The sequence below is a fragment of the Molossus molossus genome, unplaced genomic scaffold, assembly GCF_014108415.1.
Source record: "Molossus molossus isolate mMolMol1 unplaced genomic scaffold, mMolMol1.p scaffold_m16_p_13, whole genome shotgun sequence".
NCBI lineage: Eukaryota > Metazoa > Chordata > Mammalia > Chiroptera > Molossidae > Molossus > Molossus molossus.
The window spans coordinates 40,923,356-40,933,332 of NW_023425348.1; the positions used below are offsets into that span (position 1 = coordinate 40,923,356).

The 9,977-nt window shown below is 54.4% G+C and overlaps 1 protein-coding gene across 3 annotated transcripts in view; it reads left to right on the forward strand.

The window, feature by feature from the left end:
* Window positions 1-9,125, forward strand: part of TENM4 (teneurin transmembrane protein 4) — a 390,035-nt gene extending 380,910 nt beyond the window's left edge. For all 3 annotated transcript variants that reach the window (XM_036259322.1, XM_036259324.1, XM_036259323.1), the window contains 2 exons: window positions 4,544-4,686; window positions 7,243-9,125. In XM_036259322.1, coding sequence (XP_036115215.1) covers window positions 4,544-4,686; window positions 7,243-8,001 — 902 coding nt within the window. In that variant the 3' untranslated portion in view covers window positions 8,002-9,125. The remainder of the gene's footprint in view (window positions 1-4,543; window positions 4,687-7,242) is intronic.
* The last annotated feature ends 852 nt before the right edge of the window (window positions 9,126-9,977 follow it).

Genomic DNA, 9,977 nt, shown 5'->3' on the forward strand with positions numbered 1-9,977 from the left:
TAGAGAATAACTTTCCCGGTAGGATGGCTGGAAGGGTGAAATGCGATCCACTTTAGAACCTGCCCAGCACAGTGCCCAGCTCACATTGGTTTCCTTTCCTCGACCCTCTGATTTTAAAAGTGGGCTTTGCTTTCTACTACTGTGAGACCACTCTGAGTGTAAAGTGTCCCATAGGTCACACATGCCAGACGTGTCCCCAGCAGCCACAGTCCTCCCAGAAGCAGCCACTCCCCGCCCCAGGAGACCTCTAGGTCGGAATGGCTGTGGGGGTTCAGGTCTGGGTAAAGCAGTTTCCATAGAAGAAAGTTTGTGTCATATCCCAACTTGTAAACCTAGTCACCTGTGTCCTGTAACACAATCCTATTGCCCCCTCTTTTTCTTTTAATCCTCACCCGAGGACATGTTTGCATTTATCTTCAGATAGAGCAGGAGGGAGAGAGGGAGGAAGACAGAGAGAGAAACATCGATGTGAGAGAGACACATCGACAGGTTGCCACCCACACGACCCCAACCGGGTAGGGACAAACGGCAATCGAGGTACATGCCCTTAGCGGGAACCGAACCCGGGACTCTCTGGTCCGCAGGCCAACGCTCTAACCGCTGAGCCAAACCAGCCAGGGCTTGCCCCCTCTTTTAAGGCTGTTTCCTTCATTCAACAAGTGCCTCCTCTGTGCAACCACTGTTTCGGCACCAGTGATAGAAAGATGATCCCTGCCCCCAGGAATGCACACTGCAGGGGAGACCGACAGCTGCAGTCCGGTGTGAGGGGCCCAGGCTGATGGCACCGATGGCCATTGGAACACAGGAGGCAACGCTGGCTCTGCCCAGGGAGCTGCTGATGGTGGAGGCCCGCTATGAGTGGACAGCCATCAGGTGGTGGAGAGAAGGGCACTTGGGGAGGGGAACTGCACATACAAGAGCGCAGAGAGGCCTGGCCGGGTAGCTCAGTTGGTTAGAGCATTGTCCCGATAAGCCATGGTTGCTGGTTTGATCCTTGGTCGGGGCATATGCAAGCGTCACCCAATGAATGCATAGATAAGTGGAACAGCAAATCAGAGTTTCTCTCTCTCTCTCTCTCTATCACTATCTCTCTCTCTCTCTCTCTCTCTCTCTCTCAAATCAATTTTTAAAAAATTTAACAAGAGCCTAGAGAGGGCATCGTGTACAGTCACATGAGTGCCCCTTAGGGACAGGCTTCCTGGCCTTTCAACTCCGCAGCCCAGACCGGACCCTATTTCTGCGGACAGCGATTGGCGGACCCCTCCTTCAGGGGTGGACTCCAGGAGGTCATATTGAGAGAATTCAGGTGGTTATGTTGAGAGCCCCGAGAGTGGGAAAGGAGAACACGGGTGGGCAGTGTGATGGACACACCCCTGCGCCTGCAGATGCACGGACAGAACAGCCCCACAGGGTGTCCCAGAGCCACCACGCTCCGCCCGTGCCAGCCCGAGAAGACCTTCACAGACTGAGAGGACATTGCGGGCACTTCTGTCTGCAGTAATCACGCCCTGCCTCACCCTCCAGTGAGTTTCCTGAGAGAAGTCTTGGCACGTTATTGTAGCGGAAAAGAAAAAAGAAATAGTGCAAAAAAACACTTTACTACTTAAAACCAAAACACAACTAATTCTCACTAAACCTTTCCATTTAGCTTCTACATGGGCTACATGCAACCTCATTCACATCTAACAATAACAATAAGCAAATGAGCACCTTTTCCCCAAAAATTTCTTCAGGAGTTCTGAGATAGACTCCCATCGGATAGGCTCAGCTCACATGACAACCCCTGAAGCAGTCACCGTGGCCGGGGAGACGTGATGCACTGGTCACGTGCCTCATTACTGAGCTCCAGGAGGGCCTCAAAGCACAAGAGAGAGCAGGCAGAATGGGGTGCTGGCAAGACCACCAGAACATGTCCACCGCCTCACATACTCCATGTACACTACTGCACTTCACTCTCACTCGAGCCTGTGAGATGGGGCTCACTGACCCCGAGTTCAGAGGAGGAGAGTGGGGGTCAGAGAGGTCAAATCGCTGGCCCACTAAGTGGCAGGCGGGGGTTAGACCTCTACTCCGACTCCAAGGTTCTCATTCTTGGATTCAGATTCACTTTGTAAAGTGCAACAAAGCGGATTGTATTAGTCATCACCGTCCCAGGTGGCCACGCTGCAGTCTGGGAGGTATGAGGAGAGACGAGCTTTTTCACCTGAAGGACGTGTCTGTGTTTGATGCCATAGGGAGGACGCGTAAAATTCTCAACTCCTCAGGAAAGCCAACTGTGTGTGTGTTGGGGGGCGGGGGACATGAATAAAACAGTTTTCAGCATTTTTCCTAAAGGCATAATGAGGAACTCGTTTCCCACCTTCCATGGCTTATAACTAAGGCCCAGCCCTCTCTTCAGGCCCCTAGTTTCCTTTGCAACTGTGAATTCAGATGCGAGTTCCTAGCCTCCGACAAAATGGCTTCGTTCCCTTCACCACCCCACTTTGTTCTCTTTGTTTTAATTTCCCAGAGAACCATCTGCCAAGATTCATAGAAGCAGAGACTTAGAAACTCAGGGAGGAAAGATCTGGCAGAGGAGGAGGGGAGGTGGGGAGACGGGGGTGGGTTTGAGGAGCACAGAAACCCTTCTATGAGCCAAGAATGGAGCCGAGCTTTAAAATACTCACGTAACACGCTTGCAGCAGTTCTCGTTGTCTGATGGCTGCCCCAAAATGGTAACACTGAGTATTCCTCTCTGTGACGTAATGAAAACCATCTCTGCCTTCCATTTGTAGATAAGGAAACAGCCTCAGAATGGTTAAGGGAACGTGTCCAAGTTCACACAGTTTGCAAGTGAGGAGCCAGAGTTTGGACCTGGGTTTGTCTTGCCTCACCGTGTTCTCTCCCTTATGGGATTCTTCTAGAAGTAGAACCTGAGTTTCCAAACTTTCCTTTCTCCCTCCCCTCCACCTCAGTGCCTCCAGCTTTCACACCCCAGAGAGGGGCTCTGAACCACCAAAAAACCAAAACAAAACAAAGGCAGACCTAAGGTGTTTGAATGGAAGGGCAGCACGGGGTGGGGGTGAGAGGGGCACAGTTGTTGACCCCAGAAGAACCCTCTCAGCACTGGGATGGACTCGGTGGGTGGTAGGGAGAGAGTTCCTCCAAGGCCTGCACTCTAAGCAGGACCTCCCTGGCCAGGGGTCTGTCTCCTTTGGAAGAAGCTAAAAGCAGGCCTGGGGTGCTGGCTTTGGGGCTCAGCTCCAGATCCTGCCTTCCCCAGACTTTGGATTCCAAGTCTCTGCTCAGCAACTGCTTTGTCATCTTCAGCTGCCCCATCTCAAACCATGCTCAAGCCCTCTCCCGTAGGCCCAGGTCACCTCCCAGCTGCCATCCCAAACTCTTCCTGCCGCAACCCGTTTTCTTCCGGTTCTCTCGCGCTGTCTGGTGTCCTGAACGCTCCCTGCACTCGCCTGCCCTCTGCAGGCCTTCCCCGTGCACGAGTCCCCTGGAGCCCCCCTTCACGCCCATCAAAGCCGCCCAACATGTGCACAGCTTTCAGCGTTTGGCTTAAATACCTTCTTCGCGAAGACACGTCAGACTGGCCAACTGGAAGACTTCTGACCTCTCCTCATCTTGTTTCTTGTGTCACAGTTCTCCCTGCCCATGTCCCATCTCCCCTTCAGGGTCCTGAGTGTGCAGAGGGCCGGTCTGTATGACACAGTACTAGGCACATAAAGGCATTCAGCCACAGGGGCCACGTAGCTGGTCGCATACCCTCCGCTCTCTTTCTTTTCCTTACGTCTTGGAGTTCTGATTTCGTTCTTTGGTGAACCAAACGCTCATGGCAAAATTCTACCTGTCCCTATACCTAATATCGTATAACTAGTAACCCCCAAGGAATGTTTTAAATCAATAAATCTCATGACTATGGGGCTAGATCCTCAAGCCCAATATAAAGAAGGCACAAGGAGGTTAAGTGATGCCCTTAAGCCATCAGAGAAAATAACAGACAAGATCATGGGAAAATCTCCCTGGTCTTGGGTACAGGACATCTCCTGTCCTGTACTTTGGCCCTGAGGCTCCAATCTCTGCCAAGAGAATCGGAGGAAGACAGAGAGTTTGTTTCTTAAGTGGATTTTCTCTTTGAAAGTCGTTGGTAACACATCTTTCCTTTGGGAGTGATGGTCCTCTGCTAGTGTTTCCTCTTGAGTTTGGGGTGGGTGTGAAGGAGTCTTCACCCATCCACAGCTGCCTCTGGGTACATGAAGCTGAAGGTCTGGGGTTGGAGTGACAGTACAAAGGGGAGTGTGGAACCTAGGTTCTCCTTAAGTTACATCTCTTTTAGATGTACAGCTGGGATGGGAACGCTAGGTCCCAAGGGTCCGTTTTGCAGAATACCATGAAACCGGTTTCCAAAGTGCCGATACCAGTTGACCCTCCCACCAGCCACGTCCACACACCCACCCCCGCCCACAGCCCAACCCCAGGCTGCTTTGTTGGGATATGTCACATCCAAAGTCCACTTACTCCACGGGGATATTTCTGCTTCTCTCCCACCCAGATGTCAACAGCTGGCTGCTCACCTTTGGATTTCAGCTTCACAATGTGATTCCTGGCTATCCCAAGCCAGACATGGATGCCATGGAACCATCCTATGAGCTCGTCCACACACAGATGAAAACTCAGGAGTGGGACAACAGCAAGGTAATCCGTGCACGAGGCTGCCCACCCCCGGGGCCGTGCAGACACTCCAGGAGTGGGTCCTGCCCGCTTTTCAGGAAGGTTTGGGCCATTGATAGAAACGTGTGTGGTATGTCCACAGCGCCTGCCCGAAACTGTTCAGCAAACACCAGTAACCCTGCCCCTGGCCGGCCGCTGTGGGCCCAGCTGTAACAGCACAGACCCTCAGGAGCCGCACTGCGGAGCTGTGTAGGTTACACTGAGTTTAGAGTTCCAGACACAATGAGCCTTTGTCACTACCCAGAACAAAAGCGCGAAGAAGGAGCGTGCATTCTGCAACACAAATGTGACATTTTCTGAGCACCTCCCTGCACCTGGCCTTGCGTGAGATATTCTGCAGACGTGAACCCACAGTTATACCCTGGCGTTAGTGTTCGCATTTTACAGATGTCATGCCCGAGGCTTTCCAGTGCCACACGGCACGGAGGGCGTGGAGCTGAGACTCCAACCCGGACCTGTCTGTGGATGCGCAAAACATGTTACGTTCTCTGTCTTCCTTTCGTGACTCAGCTTCAAAGGCTCGAGAGTTCTGTAGCTGTAAAGGCCCTTCAGAAACAGTTTCACCCCTCCCTTCAGGCATCCATTTGCTCCCCCCTCCCCCCCACTCCCTCATTCATAAGGTCTGTACTAGGCTCGTCCAGGCCCCAGGCTGCTGCGGGTGAGAGCAGGACTCAGGCAGGCAGAGACCAGGCCCTCAGGGGGATCCCAGGCTGACTGAGGGGAAAGCAGGGTGCCAGCTGGCATGCGGCTGGGGGCGGGAACTTCCCCGTGGTCTCTCTCATCCTTGCTGATTCCACCAGGCCTGGGTCCGCTGTCTCCTCCCCCGACTCCGCCCTCCGCTCTGCTGGCGCCCACAGCTTCCTCTTTCACGCGCTCACCACCCTGCCCTTTAACTCCTGCCTTCTTCCCTGTGCTCCGCGGGCGTGAGCCCCACGAGGGCGAGTCCTGGTGTCGTTCGTACCCAGCAAAGTGCCTGGTCCATACAGTAGGTGCATGGAAAACTTGCGTTGAATGAACCAATGGCTAAAAGAAGTAAACAGCCCTGTGGAGTAGGCATCCCCCCCCCCATTTTACAGTGGGGAGACCAGGGTTCAGAGAGAAGCTTGCCTGCGGTCACGCAGCTGGAAAATGGCACAAAGTGATGAGAGCCCACGTCTGTGGCCACCAAGGCCGCCCTCGGGCTGCTGCCCCCTGCCACCCCAGGCCTGCCCCTGCCCCTCTTCAGTCCCCCTGTCGCTCCGGGCAGCCCGATGCCCACAGCACTGCCTGTTCCCAGGCCTGATCCCGGCGGCTCAGCTCTTCCAGCGCCACCCGGGGGCCCCTCCCCCACGCAGAGCCCCAGCTCTGACAGCCTGTTTGCCAACCTGGCCTGTCAGTGAATTATTGATTTCTGCCCTTGGCAGGCATCAGAGATCTTTGTTGTTGAGCACTCCGGCTTTCGTGAAACTCTAGGAAATAATTGTTCGCAGACAGGGTTCTATTAATTATAAAGAGGGCTTAATTTCAGTGAGGAGCCGATGGGCCTGTTGCTAAAGCCATTTCCCCGGGTTGCTGATAAGGCCCCAGGGCCGGCTGCTCTGCAGAGCTCTTGAGCCACAGGAGGGACAGGTAGGTAGTGTGCCAGCAAGATAGGGCCCAAAGTGTCCCCCCAAGCAGCCGAGGGCAGGGACGCCTGAGGATCCCCCAGGAAGCACTGTGGGGCAGAGCCCCTACTTGAAAATCATTTATAAACACAGCAGAAAGCAATAAGGCAGAGTGAGCGGCTTTATATAAATCACCGCTTGTCATCTCTCCGAGCCTCCTTGCCGAGAATGCATTTCTTGCTGTTCCTCCCTCTCACATCACCCCCTCGTCCTCAGTCCCAGCTCAAACACGAGTTTGTCCTTGAACCCCCGCTTCCCGCCTCACTCCTCCACCTCCAGGGAGGCACCTGAGCCTTGTCCGCTCTCCCGGCCCGGAGCCCTTCCTTGAAATGGAGCCTCTGCAGTCAGACAGACCTGGGGGGAGGCTGACTCGGACGTTTGGAGGGCCAGCCACACCCTCCCGGAGCTAGTTGTCTCAGGTGTAGCGTGGGGATCGGAACAGTCATGCAGAGTCACCGTGGAGATGAACTGAGACACAGGATGCGAACCCTTTCGCTCCCAGCCCAGGAGGGGTCAGCGACAGCTGTCGCTGCTCCGAGGCCACTGGTGCTCACGTTGACCGCACCGTTTTGTCGTCCCGTCTGTCTTTCCCACCACGCGATGCGTTTTTCCAGGGTAGGACGGTGTCTGACTCATCGTCACGTCCCCAGTGCCCAGGAGAGAAGATGCTCCCCGAGCAGTTTCAGAGTGATGATGGGTGCAGGACGGATAGAGGATGGCTGGCTGTCCTAGTGATCCGGAGTAGAGCCACATGCTACAGCTTAATACATACATATAGATCTGGCTTAGTTATGTAAACAGATTCTCCAGGCCCTTGAGTTTTATTTTTTCCTTTGTCTCACTCTCCTCTTCTCTCCCCCACCCCTCTGCTCATCAGTCTATCCTCGGGGTACAGTGCGAAGTGCAGAAACAGCTCAAGGCCTTCGTCACCCTAGAACGTTTCGACCAGCTCTATGGCTCAACAGTCACCAGCTGCCAACAGGCCCCTAAGACCAAGACATTTGCATCCAGTGGCTCTGTCTTCGGCAAGGGGGTCAAGTTTGCGTTGAAGGACGGCCGAGTGACCACAGACATCATTAGTGTGGCCAACGAGGATGGGCGGAGGATTGCCGCCATCCTGAACAACGCCCACTACCTGGAGAACCTGCACTTCACCATCGACGGGGTGGACACCCACTACTTCGTGAAGCCAGGGCCTTCGGAAGGTGACCTGGCCATCCTGGGCCTCAGTGGGGGGCGGCGAACCCTGGAGAACGGGGTCAACGTCACCGTGTCCCAGATGAACACGATGCTCAACGGCAGGACTAGACGCTACACAGACATTCAGCTCCAGTTCGGGGCACTGTGCTTGCACGCCCGCTACGGGACGACGCTGGATGAGGAGAAGGCGCGGGTGCTGGAGCTGGCCCGGCAGAGAGCCGTGCGCCAGGCGTGGGCCCGCGAGCGGCAGCGACTCCGGGAGGGGGAGGAGGGCCTGCGGGCCTGGACGGAGGGGGAGAAGCAGCAGGCACTGACCACAGGGCGGGTTCAAGGCTATGATGGCTTCTTTGTGATCTCTGTCGAGCAGTACCCGGAACTGTCAGACAGCGCCAACAACATCCACTTCATGAGACAGAGTGAGATGGGCCGAAGGTGACAGAGAGGACCGTGGCCTGGACTTCTTGCCAAAGACAGCTACTCTTTTGTGGCCGCACACCTGACTGTGTTGTACTTTAAAAAAAACAAAACAAAACAAAAAAAAAAACTTTTTTTAACAAGTGCAGAAAAGAAACAAAAAAAAAAGATACTGGTTGCATTGTAACTCATGCAACATCCTTTTTTTAAAGAACAGAAAAGAAAAACACAAAATTGGCCTTCATACATTTTTTGCAAAGATCAGAAGGTATTTTTTTTCTGTAGTGTGATCACAATGAAAACTTTATTGTCTTTTGTTCCCTTTTCCTTGAGGAGTTTTCCTTGTTGTTTGGGGTACATTTCTCCTCTCAGATGCATCTCCTAGGGTGCGTCCTTGTCTGTCCCCCGGTACCCAGTGTGATGTGAGACATGAATGTCTGTGCTAACTTGTCTCATGTGCAACCCTTTCCTCCATGGGGGTCGGGCAGGAGCAAGGGGTGCAGGTAACAGGCCAGTAACAAACCTCTGAGGGGGCCTGGAAGGAGGGTCCGCAGACCTGAGGATCCCTGGCTAAGCTCCCGCAGACACGTGATGGCTTTTTATTCACTGTGTCCCATGCCTCTGGTGGACCACAGATGGCTTCATCTTTCTCCGGGGAGTTTCATGATGCCATCCAGCACCTCTTTCGAGCTGCCCCAGACTCCTGTTCAAGCTTTATATTTTGATGCTAAATGAAACCCCTTACCCCTTTTGCAAATCCTGTGTAGTCGTTGATGCCACCCTCATGCTGGGAAGGAGAAAGTGTCTCCCAGGTCCTTTCCCCCAGGCTGGTGACATAACATCCTGGGGCTGAGAGCCTCGTCCTCCCCAAGATGCAGAGGCACCCGGGATGGCTGTGGCTGCTTGGTCCTCCTACGATACTCCTTATTCATCTCCTCTTCTCTCCCAAAGTCAGATGTGAGAACCAGCACTGCGCAGCAAGCCCGCAGCGTGGCACCGTGTCCAGGGAGGGGAAGGCCACCCGTGGCAAAGAGATGGCAGTGGTGGCAAGGGCACCAGCCTGCCTTCCTAGGTGAAGCCCTCTCCCCATGGCCGGTCATCCCCCTCCACTGCTCGGCTGCCACCACTGAGAAGTAGGAGTGTGGAGAGAGGTGCTCGGTGGCCTTTGATTCTGGAAAGATGTTTAAGAAAGAGTCAGCCAAAGAGAGGAAGGCATGAGCCAAGCCTCCTTCCAACCGGCGTCCGAAGGCCCCTCTGCCTTCCCTACGGGCTCACCGCAGAGCTGCAGGCAGCGGGAGACGCCATCAGGAAGCTCCCGTGACGTTATTCCTGAGCAACCTCCCCCTAGGGCAGCCCAGCCAGGGTCTTCAAGAAAGTCTGGAAAGAGCTACTTTGGGGCAGCCTGGTGATGTCATGCAACCCCCCCCCCCCCAGGATTGGGGGCCATTCCTGAGGCGGGTGCCCATGGATCCTGGAGGCCAGGCTACGGCTGTCCCTGTGCAGACCTGTGCCTGAGGTCATTAGGAAGAGTGGGCATGCCCAGGGAGAGGCAGCAGCCAACCAGGCCAGAGGAAGCATGGAGGGGAGGGATTGTGACAGCAAGAGCTAGGAGCTTCTTGTCCCCAGTCATCTGCCTAATGACCATCGTCATTACCACTCACAGGAGGCTCTGGGAGACCAGGAGGGGAAGCCAAATGCTTCCTTTTGAGCTGGGCTTCTTAGAAAATGGGACTTTTATGGGTTACATTTACATTCCGTGTGGAAAATGAATTCTGAGTCTGCGCTGTTCCCCGTGGCAACCTTGTTGGACTGATAAGCTCATGGCACCTTTATAGCCTTACTCACAGAGTCTTCAGAATATTACACAAGTTAATGAAACCAGGAAGGTCTCTCGCTGCATGCGAATAGGAGCGGCGTAGCCTGGGTTCCGCCTGGCAGAGGGAGGCGCCCGCAGCTCCTCGGGAGAGGAGGTTTCGCCTTATGTTATCCCACTGGGAC